The following is a 17,098-nucleotide window of genomic DNA, read 5'->3' as shown; positions in this document are numbered from 1 at the left end:
TATGCTCTTGTTCTCTTCATAGAGGATTCCAGTAAAAAGATTAAGACCTACTGTGCTGGTTTGAAAGGAAGTATGTCCCCTAAGAAAAGCCATGTTTTAATATAAATCCCATTTCTTAAAGGTAGAATAGTCTCTATTCAATACTGTATGTTTGAAACTGTAATGAGATCATCTCCCTGGTTGATGTGGTTTAGTTAAGAAGAGTTGTTAAACTGGATTAGGGGATGACATGTCTCCACCCATTTGAGTGGGTCTTGATTAGTTTCTGAAGTCCTATAAAAGAGGAAACATTTTGGAGAATGAGAGATTCAGAGAGAGCAAAGAATGCTGCAGCACCATGAAGCAGAGAGTCCATGAGCCAGTGACCTTTGGAGATGAAGAAGGAAAACACCTCCCAGGGAGCTTCATGAAACCGGAAGCCAGGAGAGAAAGCTAGCAGATGATGCTGTGTTCACCATGTGCCCTTCCAGCTGAGAGAGAAACCCTGAACTTCATCAGCCTTCATGAACCAAAGTATCTTTCCCTGGATGCCTTTGATTGGACATTTCTATAGACTTGTTTCAATTGGGACATTTTCTCAGCCTTAGAACTGTAAACTAGCAACTCATTAAATTCCCCTTGTTAAAAGCCATTCCGTTTCTGGTATATTGCATTCCAGCAGCTAGCAAACTAGAACACCTACCTTGAATCAGGTGGGTCACATCTCCATGGGAACAGCCTAATCAGAAGGTCCCACTCTACCACAGGTCTGCCTCTACAATACTGGATTAAAAAACGTAAGAGAGCTCAGAGATGATGTAGAGAACAGTGAAATGAAATCAAGTGACAGACATTTGGAGATGCAGAAGGAAAACACTTCAGGAGATGCCAGAAGCTGAAAGAGCCATTTGAAACCAGAACTGAGAGAGAAGGACGACAGATGTCACCATGTGTCTTCCCAGGTGACAGGGGAACCCGGATGCCAGCTGCCTTTCTTCCAAGAACATATCCTCTTTTCCTTTTCCTTTGTGAAAAGGAAATTTTCTTAATTTCCTTTGTGATTTTTTTCTTTATCCCCTTGGTTGCTTAAGACTATGTTGTTATATTTCCACATACTTAGAAAATTTCCAGTTTTCCTTTTGTTATTTATTTTGAGCTTTATTCCATTGTGGTCCAAGAATATCCTCTTCTTGGTGCCTTAATTTGGACATTTTCATAGCTTTAGAATTGTAACTTGTAATTTAATAAATCCCCTTTATGAAAGCCAATCCATTTCTGGTATATTGCATCCCAATAGCTTTAGCAAACCAAAACAGTCATGGTGTGTAACCTTTGAAATATACTGTTGTGTTCAGTTGCTCTTATTTTGTTGAGGATTTTTATATCTGTATTCATGCAGACTATTGTTTTGTAATTTTCTCTTGTGTTGTATTTATCTGGCTTTGGTATCAGGGTAATGCTGGCCTCCTCTTGTACTTTTTGGAAGAGTTTGAGAGGAAATGGTATTCAATCTTACTTAAATGTTTGGTAGAATTCATCACTGAACCCATCTGATCCTGAAGTTTTCTTTGTTAGAAGGTTTTTTATCATTGGTTTGATTTCTTTGTTACAAGTTTTTGAAATTTTCTATTTTATCTTGTATGGTATTAGGTTAATTTGTGTGTTTCCTATAATTTGTGCATTTCATCTAGCTTTCCTAATTTGTTGGTGTGTAATTGTCCATAATGCCCTCTTTCAATCCTTTTTGTTTCCTTAAGTTTGTTAGTAATGCCTCCACTTTGACTCCTGATTTTAGTTATTTGTGCCTTTTTTCTCTTTTTCTTTGTGAGTCTAGCTAAAGATTTGCCAATTTTATTGCTCTTTTCAAAGAACCAGCCTTGGGTCTCGTTGATTCTCTATTGTTTTTCTACTCTCTTTTTCATTTATCTCTGCTCAATATTTATTGTTTCCTTCCTTTTACTAACTTTGGATTTGGTTTGCTCTTTTTCTAGTTTCTTTAGGTGTGAAGTCAGGTTATTGATTTGTGATCTTCTTTGATGTAAACATTTAGAGCTGTAAAATTTTTTATCTGAGCGCTGCCTTTGATGCATCCCATGAGTTTTGGTATGTTGTGATTTTGTTTTCATTCATCTCCAGATATGTCCTAATTTCCTTTGTGATTTTTTTCTTTATCCCCTTCATTGCTTAAGAGTATGTTGTTTATTTCCACATACTTGGAAAATTTCTAGTTTTCCTTTTGTTGTTCATTTCGAGCTTTATTCCATTGTGGTCCAACAATACGCTTTGAATGGTTTTAACATTTTAAATTTTATTAGTATTTGAATTTTGGCCTGTGTTCTTGTTTGCTAACTATTGGAATGCAATACACCAGAAACAGAATGGCTTTTAAAAAAGGGGAATTTAATAAGTTGCTAGTTTACAGTTCTAAGGCCAAGAAAATGTCCCAATTACAAGTCTATAGAAATGTCCAATCTAAAGCATCCAGGGAAAGTTACCTTGGTTCAACAAGGCTGATGAAGTTCAGAGTTTCTCTCTTGAGTGAGAAGGTACATGGCGAACACAGTCAGGGTTCCTCTCTCATCTGGAAGGGCACATGGCGAACATGGCATTGTCTGCTAGCTTCTTCTCCTGGCTTCCTGTTTCATGAAGCTCCCTGGGAGGCCTTTTCCTTCTTCATCTCCAAAGGTAACTGGCTCATGGACTCTGCTTCGTGGTGCTGCAGCATTCTATGCTCTCTCCGAATCTCCTTCATTCTCCAGAGTCTTTCCTCTTTTCCAGGACTCCAGAAACTTCTCAAGACCCACCCAAATGGGTGGAGACATGTGGTCACCTCACCCACTTTAACAACCACTCTTTATTAAATCACGTCTCCAGGGAGATGATCTAATTACAGTTTCGCACATACAGTACTGAATAGAGATTAGAAGAAGTGGCTGCCTTTACAAAATGGGATTAAGATTAAAACATGGCTTTTCTAGGGAACATACATCCTTTCAAACCAGCACAGACCTGTCATGTAGGTGATCCTAGAAGATGTTCCATGTGCACTTGAAAAGAATGGGCATTCTGTTTTTGTAGGATTGAGTGTTCGATATATCCATTAGGCCCATTTGCTTAATAGTGGTCTTCAAGTCCTCTGTTTCCTTTTTGATCTTATGTTTATATGATCTATCAATTGTTGACAGTGGTGTGTTGAAGTCTCTAACTAATATTGTAGAACTGTCTATTTCTCCCTTCAGTTCTTTTAGCTTTGGGGCTCTGTTTTGAGGCGCATATATGTATAATTGTTTTATCTTCTTGCTGAACTAAATTGTTATCAATATCTAATATCCTTTTTTCTCACCCAAACTCTACTTTGTCTGACAATAACATAGCCACTATAGCTCTCTTTTGATTACTGTTTGCATGTAATATCTTTTCTACCCTTTTACTTTCAACCTCTTTGTGCTTTTTCCCTAAAGTTACTTTCTTTGTGCTTATCTTTGTAATTACAATGACCATCTTAAACTAATAACCTAGTTCTACAAGTCTTATCCTAGTTTCACATATATACAGGCTCTAACCCTATGTATCTTTGCCTTTCCCCATTGTATTATTACTGTCTCAGATGGCATTTTATGCATTGAATGCCCATTAACATAGATTTTAATGTTATTTTACACATTTGGCTATTAGGAGGGAATGGGGGGAAAGCAGTTATAAACCCAAAGTATAGTAATTCAGGATTTTATGTTTTAGTTACCTTCACTAATATTCTTTATTTCTTATCATGACTTTGAGTTACTGTCCAGTGTCCTTTCATTTCACACTGAAGAAGTTCCTTTAGCATTTCTTGTAGAGCAGCTCTTCTGATAATGCACTCTCCCATCCCAGCTTTTGTTTATTTGTAAAAAATACCTTAATTTCTCCTTCATTTTGAAAGATAATTTTTCTGGATATAGAGTTCTTGCTTGATAGCTGCTGTTTCTTTGAGGGCTTTAAATTGTTATCCACTGTCTTTTTGTCTGCATGGTTTCTGATGAGTTTTTTGTTTGTTTGTCTGTCTGTTTTTTTAATTGGGGACAGTTTGCTTCTCATTTGCTGCTTTTAAAATTTCTTTGTCTTGGATTTTTTAAAGACATTTTTTACTGTAAAATATAACATATATCAAAAAAAAAAAAAAGGCGGTAATTTTGAAAGTACATTTCAGCAGGTACTTACAGAACAAATTTCAAAGTTTGGTATGGGTTACCATTCCAGTTTCAGGTTTTTTCTGCTAGCCGCTCCAAAATACTGGAAGCTAAAAGAAATATCATTATAGTGGTTCAGCAGTCATACTCATTTGTTAAATCCTATCTTCTCTGTTATAACTTCTTCTTTGATCCTACTCCCAATCTGTAGGGGTCTTTGGGCTATGCTCATTCCAATTTTTTCATGTTGGAAGGGATAACAACAATATAGAATAAGGGAATGGAATTAGTTGATATTCTTGGAGAAGCTGGCCCTTCTGGGTTTCGAGACTTATCTGGCCTAGGAACCCTCTGGAGGTTATTGATTTCAGGAAAGTAAACTCAGTACATGAAACTTTTATAGCGTCTCAGAGTCCTAGGTGTTCTTTAGGGCTAATAGGCATGAGGTTGTTTGGGGGTTGGCAGACCATGATAATTAGCACTTTATAGCTGAAGCTTGCATAGGAGTTAGCCTCCAGAATAGCCTCTTTACTGCATTTGAACTCTCTTAACCATGATACCTTATTTTGTTACATTTCTTTCCCCCCTTTTAGTCTGGAAGGCATTTTCGATCCCATGGTACCAAGGCCAGTCTCAGTTCTGGGAGTCATGCCCTACATTGCCAGGGAGACTTTCATCCCTGAATGGCTTGTACCGCTTAGGGGGACGGGTAATAATTTTCCTTGCAGAGTTGGGCTTACAAGGAGCCCAGCTCTGAGCAACAGCAACAAAGAGTTTTCCTAGAAGCAACTCTTAGGCATAATTGTAGATAATCTTAGCGTCTCCACCACATAAATAAATTTCATAAGGCCAAGTCTCGAAAATCAAGGGCTTGAACTCTTGGGAGTCCATAATGTTTGAGAGAATCCAGAGGTTTGTTTCCCAGGTGGGAAAGTTTAATATTTCTTTATTTTTTCTCCAGTTCCCCAGGGACTCTACCTATACTTGTAAATTATCAGCCCACTATAGTCTGGGATGTCTCTGGGTATTACATTAAGTTATACAGAATTACAAGTCCCCATTCCTGTGTTTGGGTTGTTTAAATGAGCTCTATCCAGACAGGTTGATTTAGATTGTGTGTTACAGAAAATTTAAGTTCGAGATAAAATAAACCTCTCTGTCTTTGGTCTTGTACAGTAAATGAGACACTAGAGTACATTTACTATCATCTTTTGCCCTGTATTCCTTTTTACCTTAGTCTTGGCCAGATTGGCTTCCTTTTTATCTCTAATTGAAGCCTGGTTTCTTTTTTGGTTACTTTAACTATTATATGTAGGAATACTGACTTTCAGAGTTGCCAAACTCCACCTCAATCTTAGGTATCACTCGAATTTCCAGAGAAATACCAGCTTATACACATATAGTTTAGTGTCTCAGAATCTGGAAATACACTTACAACTTCAAACTTAGTATAGCTGCCATAAGAGCTTATAATCTAGGCTCCAATTTTCTTTTAAGTGTTTTATGAAAGAGACCCATAGCATATTTGTTCTCTTGTTTCTGGCTTATTTTGCACAGCACTTTGTCCTCAGGGTTCATTCAGTTCATTATGTGCCTCACGACATCATTCCTTTTTGTAGCTGTGTAGTATTCCATCACACACATATATCGCCTTTTGGCTTTTCAGTCGTTGTACCCTTCAGGTCCCTCTATCTATTGGGCATCATGGATAATGTCCATAATAACCCATATCATATAGTGCCCTCACTTGGTTGTACAGTCAGCAGCACTCTCAGTTGTAGACAGTTTTCATTGGTCCTAAAAAACAAAAAACCAGTAAACACAACCTCAGCAAGTATCAAATCAAAACCTTCCCTAAGCTCTAGGTCCCTTTCCCCTAATTATTTACCCCTGGTTGTGCTGTCTTCCTGTTAACTATAGGCCCTAGCATGCATTTTAGTTTTCCCCTTATCCCCCTCTATTATTGATTCTTTGTAGAAGAGAAAACCTTTGAAGAAGTTCTATGATTGTAGACTTAATTGGTGGGATACATGGCACTTACATCCCCCCTTTCAATAATACTGACCTTCAATATGGTAATGTTACTTATGACCCCACTAATTAGCTACCATCACTTCTGTCTCTTCTCTTACATTTAAGTTCAACCTCATTGTGTCACCTTTCTCTGTCTCTAGCATCTGTGTACCTCTAGGTGACCTGCATTCTACAGTGAAAACCTTTGAGGTTACCTTTACCAGAGTCATAATTGCAAAATCATACAGTATTTATCCTTGTGTATCTTAACTTTTTTTACTCAGCATTATGTCCTCTAGGTTCATCCATGTCATCATATGCTTCAGGACCTCATTTCTTCTTACTGCTCCTTAGTAGTCCATCGTATGTATATACTGTATTTTGTTCATCTACTCATCTATTGATGGGCACTTAGATTGTTTCCATCTTTTGGCAGTTGTGAATAGTACTGCCATGCATATTGGTGTTTAAATGTCTGTTTCCATCACTGCTTTCAGCTCTTCTGGGTATATACAGAGTATTGGTATTGCCAGGTCATAGGGCAACTTGATATTTAGTTTTCTGAGGAACTGCCAAACTGTCTTCCACAGTAGCTGAACCATTACACATTCCCACCAGTGGTGAATAATCTTTCCAATTTCTTCACATCCTCTCCAACATTTGGTGTTTCCTGTTTGTTTAATAGCAGTCATTCTTATAGGTGTGAGGTGGTGTCTCACTGAAGTCTTGATTTGCCTTTCCTTTATGGCTAATGAAGATGATCCTCTCTTCATTTGCTTTTTAGCCATTTGTATTTGCTCTTCTGGACTCCCGGTGGGAGCTCCTGAAAACAGGGCCATGAGGGAAGACCTCTAAAGCCTCCTGCAGGAGCTGGTGGAAGCACAGGAGCATGGTGCTTCCTTCAGAAGCATTCACCCCGTGCTCCATCCAACCCTGGTAGGCTTGTGGTTGAGGAAGCTCACCTCTCTCTCCATCACCATCTCTCCACTTCAGCTGCAGTCCTGTTTATTTATTTATTTATTTTTATTTTGACCCTGTTCTTGTTATTCAATGTAGCTTGGGTGAAGTCAGCCCACCCTACTCTGCCGGAAGTCTTTGTCTTGGATTTTTTTTTTTTAATTGACTGTTCTTCACATACATACATTCCATACATGGTGTACAATTAATGGCTCAGTGTCTCATCACATAGTTGTGTATTCATCACCATGATCATTTTTTAAAACATTTGCATCACTCCAAAAAAAAAGAAATAAAAAGAAAAAAACTCAATACAAATCATACCCTTTATCCCCCCATCTCATTGACCACTAGTATTTCAGTCTACACAATTTATTTTACCCTTTGTCCCCCTACTATTTATTTTTTATCCATGTTTTTTTTTTTTTTACTCCTCTGTCCATACCTTGGATAAAAGGAGCATCAGACACAAGGTTTTCATAATTACACAGACATCATAAAAGTTATGTCTTTATACAGTTGTCTTCAAGAATCAAGGCTACTGGAACACAGCTTAACAGTTTCAGATACTTCCCTCCAGCCATCCAATACGACATAAACTGAAAAGGTATATCTATATATAATGCATAAGAAAATCTCCAGGATAACCTCTCAACTCTGAAATCTCTCAGCCACTGAAACTTTATTTTGTCACATTTCTTTCTTCCACCTTTTGGTCAAGAAGACTTTCTCAATCCTGTGATGCTGGGTTCTGGCTCGTTCTGGGATTCCTGTTCCACATTGCCAGGGATATTTATATCCCTGGGAGTCATGTCCCACTTAGAGGTGAAGACAGTGAATTCACCTGCCAAGTGGCTTAGAGAGAGAGACCACATCTGAGCAACAGAAGAGGTTCTCTGGGAGTGACTGTTAGGCCTCATTTTAAGTAGGCTTAGCTTATCCTTTGCAGAAATGTTTCTTAGGGATGAACCCCAAGATTGAGGGCTCGGCTTATTGATCTGATTGTCCCCACTGCTTCTTTGTCTTGGATTTTGACAATTTCACTCTAATGTGTCTTGGTGTAGGTCTCTTAGAGTCTGTCCTGTTTGGAGTTTATTGAGTTTCTTGGTTGTGTTTATTCATGTCTTTTACCAGATTTGATAAGTTTTTGCCATTATTTCTTCAAATACGTTTTCTGCCCCTCTCTCTCTAGTTCTTTTGAAATTCCAGGGATGCTTATGTTTGTCTGTTTGCTAGTGTGCCACAGATTCCTCAGCCTCTGTTTCCTTCAATTTTTTTTTTTATTCCTCACATTAGATAATGTCAGTTGTCTTGTCTTCAAGTTAGCTGATTCTTTCTTCTGCCTGATCACATCTACTGTTGAATTCAGTAGATAGATGAATTACTGTAGATGGATGAAGTACTGAATTTCAGTTACTGTACTTTGCAGCTCCACAATTTCTGTTTGGCTCTTGTTTAATAATTTCCATTTCTTTATTTTGTTCAGACAGTGTTTTCCTACTTTCCTGTAGTTGTGCACAATATTTATTCCTTTAGCTCATTGAACATATTTAAGACAGTTGATTTGAAATCTTTGGTTAATATTCCTATGTTTGAGCTTCCTCAGGAATGGTTGCTGGTGTATTTTTTTTCCTGTATTATGGGTATACTTTCCTGTTTGTTCATGTGTTTTGTAATTTTTTACTGTACACTGGACATTCTGAATACTAGACTGTTACAACCCTGGAAATCCAGTTCTCTCATTCCTCTGAGATTGCTACAGTTTGTTGTTTTTGTTGAGGGATGAAATCATTAATTTCTGTGTTTTCTAAACTATTTTTGCTCCTAAATAGTAATGGAAAGAGAAAAGAAAAAAAAGAAATGGTGTTGTCTCTTTAAGATTTTGCTCCTGCTTTTGCCCATGTGGGTTTGGAACACTGCCCACTACCCCTACCCCCAGTGATCTGAAGTGGCTGCAGATAGTGGAGGTCTAGGCCCTTATAGCCTCCCTGGCACTAACAAGCTGCACGAGGAACCTGGGCTGCAGCCCCCACTGCTACCTGCCTTAAATGTAATGAGTGGTGGCTACTGTCTGGATGGGGAAATCCACCACTGCTGGCTGTAATTTACCAGCCTTTTCCTCCAGCTCTTCTCAGGTTGCTGCAAATGTTCCATTGGACTCTTAAGTTTCAAAATAGTTGATTCAGAACATTCCTGCCTGTTCAGTAGCTGTCTTGTGGAGGTACTGGTCCCTGTAGCTTCCCATGCCACCACCTTCCCGCAAACCTCACCCCCTAAGTCTTTCAGTAACCGCTAATCTTAAGTTATTGAGAATGATGCTGCTGAGTTGTTTCTTACTATTTTTCATTAATTTCATTGCTGAAATCTGATATTCTATAGAGTAGCAGATCTGTGGGGGATTCTCATTTTGTAGGGTGGTATTGAAGACTGACTGTTAACCAATAAAATGTTTGATATATTTGACCATGTCAAACTTTTGAAACCTCAACTCTGGCTCATCTCTGGTTTGTCATGCTCACAAAAGTTTGTCCAACTCTCGAAGTGACAGGAAATACCATTCATTTGGAAAATAGTAGGCTGTGTTTGATTTATGAGCTTTAATTAAAGCCACCAGCTGGAGTATTTTGGAAAGACGGCTGACCCTTTTTGTTTGTCTTTTCATTTGTAATTTGAAAGGGCCTATAGCTCTGAAAGTCCCTGTTTCTCTGGCTGCAGCAGCAGAAGCACAACTGAACCTGTCCTCTGAACTTTTCATCTATTAATACATATGCTATGTAGTACACAGCCTCGTATGCTTTTTACGGGTGTTTTGTTAAAATGTCACTATAACTTCACTCTATTTAATAATGGTTTTGCCTTTTAACTTTATAGAATTAACATTGAATCCTCCGGAAGGAATTGTGGCAGGTAAGGTACTAACATTAACTTCTTTATAGTTTACTTGTAATTGTTAAAGTTGCCTTCAAAGTTAAAATGTTGTGGGATTTTTTTATTTCCCTGCAGGCCCCATGAATGAAGAGAATTTTTTTGAATGGGAGGCATTGATCATGTAAGTTAATTTTATGTTCTTAGTTTTTAAAACTCTATTGGATATTAGGCCTATGAATCCTTTAGCTTTTGGCTCTTCTGTAACTTGCTTGTCTGAAAGCAGAAAATAATATGAAAAATTTTCCAGAAGAAGTGAAAATGCTCTCTATAACCATAGAAAAGTTTAGTTGTAAATATATGTATGCAGAATTTTAAATAATAATTTTTCAATGTTGTATGGTCTCAATGGTTCATTCACAAATAGTCTGGATGACTTTGGCTTAACGAAGACTCTACAAGTCTGAAGGTGAGTACATGGGCAGCTGCACTGGACTTGTCAATCTCGCACTGGCCTTGCCCTGCCTTTGGACTGTGACTCCCTTTTCTTCTTGTGGCTTCTTCTCTTCCGGCCCATCCATCTCCTCCTTTGCTACTTCTTCCTTTTGCTCTTTGCCTTGTCTGGGCTTTTGGGCGTTCCACTGCCTATAATACCAAGATATGGCCACGTTCTGCTTCTGGCAGACTGAGCATATGGCATCTGACCCCATTCTAGAAGGTTGTACTTGGACTTCACGAGATTTAACTTACAGTGCTGTTACTGGAAAAGAGAAAGAAATCAACCCCCAGTTCTAGTGTTCTGTGGTGCCATGGCCCAGGCCCTTTGCTTTTCTTCATTTTACGTTAGGGAGGGGACTTGGGGGTGCTCCGGGGTCTATCGGTAGAGAGAGCAGTCACACAGGCTTGCACACATGTATGTGTGTATGTGCTAAAATTAGGTGTTCACAGGCAAAATGCGGTGGTCAAATATTGACCCAGCTCCAATTCGCAGAATGGGTTTGTCTTTTTCATCGGAGGGCTGTATCCCAGCTTATGGGTGGAGGGAGAGGTGAGCCTTGTGGACATCTGACCTCTGCAGTGGAGCACAATGCTGAGGGGCATTCGTGCAGTGCTTGCCGTGTTCAGCCTTGCGGGTGCTCTGAGCACCTTGAGGTGGGAATTGGCTGTTCCTTTCTAGCTGACTTGTTCCCAGCACACGGAGCAAATGTGCACTCTAGTTTGAGGGCCTAATTTTAAACATCATCACACTTTCTGAGTTGGCCTTGTGTGATCATGTCATGTTGGTTCTTAATGATCTTTGTTAGTCTGAGAAACAAATTATTGCTGAATGCTGTCTGGCAGGTTCGATTAATTCATGAAAATGATTGTGAAAATGAGTTTTTTTTGATAAGCGAAATGTTTTTTTAAGAAAATCATTAATAAACACCATCTAGAGATAAGTACAGCATGCCTAACATTTGGTCATATATCTTTCCTGACTACTTATAATACTACTTGAGCCTATGATACACATTCTTTTCTGTATTAAAAGTTTCTGGAAGGAGGATGTATTTATAATCTACATTTGTATCTAATATGGTATTGGATCTTTTATCCTCCAAAATGTAGTTTTAAATTGGATGATGAATTTCAAAATCATTGGTGTCTTACATTTAATAATGTATGGCATTGTGCACCTGTCTTATGGAGTAGTCTTTTTATTTTTCAAGAAACATGAGATCATATTGTAAGAACTGATTTGTAACCTGCTTTTTCCAGTTAATGTATCATGTACATTCCTTTTGTATTTGCACAGACACATACACACCCACCTGTACATGCCACCAAGGAGCAGGCCTGCTTGTTCGATGTCTTTGGGAATTGTGCCAGGGTATGCCCCCAGACATTCTTCAGTGTTTGGAAGATGTTGGCTCATATACGTTAGGAACAGTTTAGCCTTCCCATATGGTTTTTAAAAAGTGATCGTTGTTAAAAATCTGGTAGGATAAGTCTTACTAATTTTAGATAAACAGTATAAATTAAACTAATATTTTGAAAACCTGTCTTGAAAAGTAATTAGAACTATTTTTAGGTAGAGCACTTTTATGTTTGAATAAGGCTTTTACATTAGCATGGAATTCCCCTGTTTCAGTTCTGGTGAGTTTGCGGGTTTTGGTTAGATTCCAGATCCTTGCACAAATAAGAGGCCGTTTACGGATGTACTTAAAACATCTATTAAGGAATTAACTGTCCTTCCATTGATTTGTCTCACCCTGCTATTTAGGCAGACAGCTGGCTGATTTTTTACTGCCTTAGTAATAGATTTTTCTTTTCCCTCTTTATTTTTTGATAGTTTCCAGGGTTTCCTCCTTACCCTAATATTTCTAAAAAACATGATTGGGTAATTTTCTTGAAGTACAGTGCAAACAGCCTTGCAGTCATGCTTGCCTGCAGAACCTTCATTTCTTTTGGGGCCCTTCAGAGAAGAAAGCATGTTTTCAGATATTCAGGTAATGAATACCGAGTATGTATTATAGTAGGACCCCTGCCTGGTAATACAGGTATGTCACAGGCAACCCCGAATCTCTATTCTGAAAGAATGGTGTTGAGGGACTAGGATGGAGAACATAGCAGATTAATGATTAAGAGAACTTGATAATAAAATTACAGCCTGTAACTCGCATTAAATGTAGACTTTAACATAGTTCTTTCCAGTAATATAATGTCCAGAACAGTTGAAAAATAACTAACAACTCACTGCTGAGCTTAGAGGGTTTAAGCCTGAGATCCAGTTTATACTTGCTCTTCAGGGTCAGGCTAAGGGGAAACATCTGCCATAGCTGTGTGCTCGTGGCATGGCTTTCTGACTTTGGGCCAGTCGCTTTGTCTCTCTGGCCTTTGTTTATTCAGATTCCAGACAAAGAGGTTCCACACATTTTAGATAAGTGACTTCTGGTCTCTCCAGCTCCGGAGTCCATGACCCTGTGCACCCCTGCCACCAAGCTGCAGTGTTGGGGGTCTTTTCTGATGTCTTTTACGCGGAGATGGTGGAAGCCTCTTCTGCAAAACAGAGAGAGCCCTTTAGTGAAGGGCTTTACTGTCAGTGGCTGGAAAAGGTATCATGTCTCTTGGAATCTTACTGGTCTGTTTCTGTCTTGCCCCAGCAGTCTCAGAGCAGCAGCCTTGGTAACCTCCCTGACTGGTCCATGGCCTAACATAGTCACCTCTCCAGACCAGTGGGTTTACGAGGCTGGAGTCACTTGAGCATGCTCTGCCCCTTACTGAGTGGTGGGGGGCCCTTGATCAATTTCACTGCTCCTTGGGCATGTGACGCCTGGTGGGTGAAGTGACTTTCCCATGGTTCTTCAGCTGGCATGCAGTGGAGGGCTCCAGGATTTCCAGGCTGCCACTTCTGCTGCCACCCTGATTGGTCTTTGCTCAGTGCAAAAATAATGATCACGCAACCACCCATTACATCAGGCTTTCTAGTGTATAGAAGACTGTCACAGAGTCAGCATCTTGTGCTGTTAAAATAAGATATTAACATGTACTTTTTATTTTTGCACGGGCAGGCATCAGAAATCAAACCCGGGTCTCTGGTATGGCAGGCAAGAACTCTGCCTGCTGAGTCACCATGGCCCACCCAACATGTACTTTTATAATTTGACCTAGAAATCCCAATCTAGGAATTACTTTGATAGAAGTATTATACAAATCTTTGTACAAGGAAATAACATTCATGTGATAATGAAAAAAATCGAAACCGTCATCCAACTTAATTTATGCAACATCCATATAGTGGAATGCCATGTGGTACTAAAAAGATTTTGATAGAATCTGTGTGTTTCATGGAAAGGTGTCTCCAATGTTTGATTAAGTAAGTGACAAAAGTAAATTATAGAACAGTAGGTCTGGATCAGCGATTTTCAGCCGAGAATGATTTTGTCCCCTAAGAGGCATTTGGCAGTACTTGGAGACATTTTTGGTTGTCTCATGTTGATATCTAGTGTATAGAGGTTGGGATGCTGCAGAACTCCCGACCTCTATATGATCTCCCTATGGTGCACAAGACAGCCCCGTGCAAACAACAGAACTGTCCAGACCCAAAGATCAGTAAGGTCTGGGCTGGGAAACCCTGGAGCAGCATGATGCATCTTCCCCCAGGTCAATTTTTTAACAGCTTCATTGAAATTTAATTTATGTACCATAAATTTTATCTTTTTCAAGTGATTTTAGTAAATTCCTAGAGTTGTGCAGCCATCACTGCAAAGCAGTTTTAGAGTACAGAAAGCTCCTCATACTCATTTGCACCTAATGCCCCCTGTTCTAGTTTGTTAGCTGCTGGAATGCAATATACCAGAAATGGAATGACTTTTAAAAAGGGAAATTAATTATTAAGTTACAAGTTTACAGTTCTAAGGCCGTGAAAAATCTCCAGATTAAAGCAAGTCTTTAAAAATGTCCAAACTAAGGCACCATAAAGAGGTTACCTTCACTCAAGAAAGGCGGATGAGTTCAGTGTTTCTCTCTCAACTGGGAAGGCACCGGTGAACATAGTGACAGTCTGCTAGCTTTCTCTCTAGGCTTCCTGCGTCATGAAGCTGCCTGGGAGGTGTTTTCCTTCCTCATCTCCAAAGGTTGCTGGTTGGTGTACTCTCTGCTTCGTGGTTCTGTGGCATTCTCTGCTCTCTCAGAATCTCCTTATTCTGTTGGTTCTCCTCATTCTCCCATCATTCTGCTCTGTTATAGGATTCCTGGAAACTAATCAAGACCTGTGTAGAATGGATAGAGCCATGTCTCCATTTAATCAAGTTTAGTGCCCACAATTAATTGAGCCACATTTCCATTGAGATAATCTAATCACGTTTCCAAGCTATAGTGCTGAATAGGAATTAGAAGAAACTGTTGTTCCCACAAGACTGATTAAGATTAAAACATGGCTTTTCTAGGGTATATAAATCCTTTCAAACTAGGACACCCCCCCTTCACTACCAGCCTTAGCACTACCACTGTGCTGCTTTCTGAAGGAGAGTTGCCTTTTTTTTTTAATCTTTCCCCCCGAGAGTTGCCTTTTGTGAACATCTCATATTAATAGAATCATGGTATATGTCATCTTTTTTTTCCATTTAAATATGTAAAGTTATTGAATATACTTTAAACTATTTTTTATTGAGGTACTTATGTACAACTAAACTCGTATGAATTTTTCAACAAGATTGTCATATATTAAATAATTCATTCTTTTTTTTTAATGGAACATAACCACATATAAACACAAACACTCTTACCATATAATCATTCCATTCTTGTTATATAATCAGTAACTCACAATATCATCTCATAGTTGTATATTCATCATCATGATCATTTCTAGAACATTTGCATCAATTCAGAAAAAGAAATAAAAAGAAAACAGAAAAAAAATCATACATACTATACCCCTTACATCTCCCTTTCATTGATAACTAGCATTTCCAACTACTAAATTTATTTTAACATTTGTTCCCCCATTATTTATTTATTTTTAATCCATGTGTTTTACTCGTCTGCTGATAAAGTAGCTAAAAGGAGCATCAGACACAAGGTTTTCATAATCACACAGCCATATTGTGAAAGCTGTATCATTATACAATCATCTTCAAGAACCCTGGCCACTGAAACACAGCTCTACAGTTTCAGGCACTTCCCTCCAGCCTCTCCATTACACCTTATCTAAAAAGGTGATATCTATATAATGCGTAAGAATAACCTCCAGGATAACCTCTTGACTCTGTTTGGAATCTCTCAGCCATTGACACTTTATTTTGTTTCATTTCTCTCTTCCCCCTTTCTGTCCAGAAGATTTTCTCAATCCCTTGATGCTGAGTCCCAGCTCATCCTAGGATTTCTGTCCCACGTTGCCAGGAAGGTCCACACCCCTGGGAGTCATGTCTCACGTAGAGATGGGGAGAGCAGTGAGTTTGCTTGTCATGTTGGCTGGAGAGAGAGGCCACATCTGAGCAGCAGAAGAGGTTCTCTTGGGGGTGACTCTTAGGCCTAATTTTACGTAGGCTTAGCCTATCCTTTGCAGGGTTAAGTTTTATATGAACAAACCCCATGATTGGGGGCTCTGCCTATTGATTTGGTTGTCCCCACTGTGAGAATATCAAGAACTCTCACTTGGGAAAGTTGAATTTTCCCCTTCTCACCATTCCCCCAAGGGGACTTTGCAAATACTTTTTTATTCACTGTTCACATCCTTCTGGGATTTATTGAGTCATCAGTCTGGATAAACGTACAAAATCTCATGCCCTACTCAAGGTTCCAAGTATTATGGTTTCAATTAAGCTGTCTACAGAAGTTATATTAGGAAATGCACTAGTCAAAATATAAATTTTGTACCAAATAAGCATTTTTTGCTTTAGTCTTACACATAAAGTTTTAAAATATTAATTACCATCTATTTCCAACACCCCGCAGTATTGACGTTCCTTTGTTCTTCCTCATGCAAAATGAATCATGATATACGTAATCTTTTGTGTCTGGTTTCTTTCATTTAACATACTGCTTTTGAGATTCATCCATGTCTGTAGTATGAATATACGGCATTCTTGTTAATCCATTCAGCAGCTGATGGATATTTGTGAGTTTTTGTTTGTTTCTCTCTTTTTGGACATCTCAAATAATGCATTTGCATGCAGGCCTTTGTGTAGACATATGTTTTCATTTCTTTTGCTATAGATACCTAACAGGGAGTTTCTGGGTTTATGTTAGCTAGAGTTCTGTAGAGAAACAGAATCAGCAGGAGATATCCATAAATATAAAATTTATAAAACTGTCTCATATAACCTTGGGAATGTAGAGTCCGAGGTCTGTAGGGCAGACCACAAGCTGGTAACTCCAATGAAGTTCCTCAACGAACTCTCAGGAGAGGCTGGCTGGACTACCGTGGAAATGGAAGAGTCCAAAATCTGTAGGGCAAGCTGTGAAGCTGGTGACACCATTGAAGGATCTGGATGAACTCCACAGGAGAGGCTCACCAGCTGAAACAGGAAGAGCGATTGTCTCTTCTGAACCCTCCTAAAAAGCCTTCTGGTGATTAGATTAAGCATCACTCATTGCAGAAGACACTCCCCTTAGCTGATTACAGACTCAGT

At 38.9% G+C, this 17,098-nt stretch overlaps 1 protein-coding gene across 4 annotated transcripts in view; it reads left to right on the top strand.

Annotated features, from left to right (window-relative positions):
* UBE2G2 (ubiquitin conjugating enzyme E2 G2) overlaps positions 1-17,098 on the top strand; it is a 66,470-nt gene that overhangs the window by 29,376 nt on the left and 19,996 nt on the right. Inside the window, exons 1-3 of one of the 4 annotated variants that reach the window (XM_077119188.1) lie at positions 577-941; positions 9,990-10,025; positions 10,122-10,167. The exons of 1 other annotated variant lie outside the window; for it this stretch is intronic. In XM_077119188.1, coding sequence (XP_076975303.1) covers positions 920-941; positions 9,990-10,025; positions 10,122-10,167 — 104 coding nt within the window. In that variant the 5' untranslated portion in view covers positions 577-919. Of the gene's footprint in view, positions 1-576; positions 942-9,989; positions 10,026-10,121; positions 10,168-17,098 lie in introns of those variants that run through there. 2 more of the 4 variants (XM_077119187.1, XM_077119189.1) reach the window with 2 other exon arrangements.

The sequence above is a fragment of the Tamandua tetradactyla genome, chromosome 10 (genome assembly GCF_023851605.1).
Source record: "Tamandua tetradactyla isolate mTamTet1 chromosome 10, mTamTet1.pri, whole genome shotgun sequence".
Classification (NCBI taxonomy): domain Eukaryota; kingdom Metazoa; phylum Chordata; class Mammalia; order Pilosa; family Myrmecophagidae; genus Tamandua; species Tamandua tetradactyla.
The sequence above is the reverse complement of the archived record's forward strand: the minus strand, read 5'-3'. Positions and strand labels throughout refer to the sequence as shown.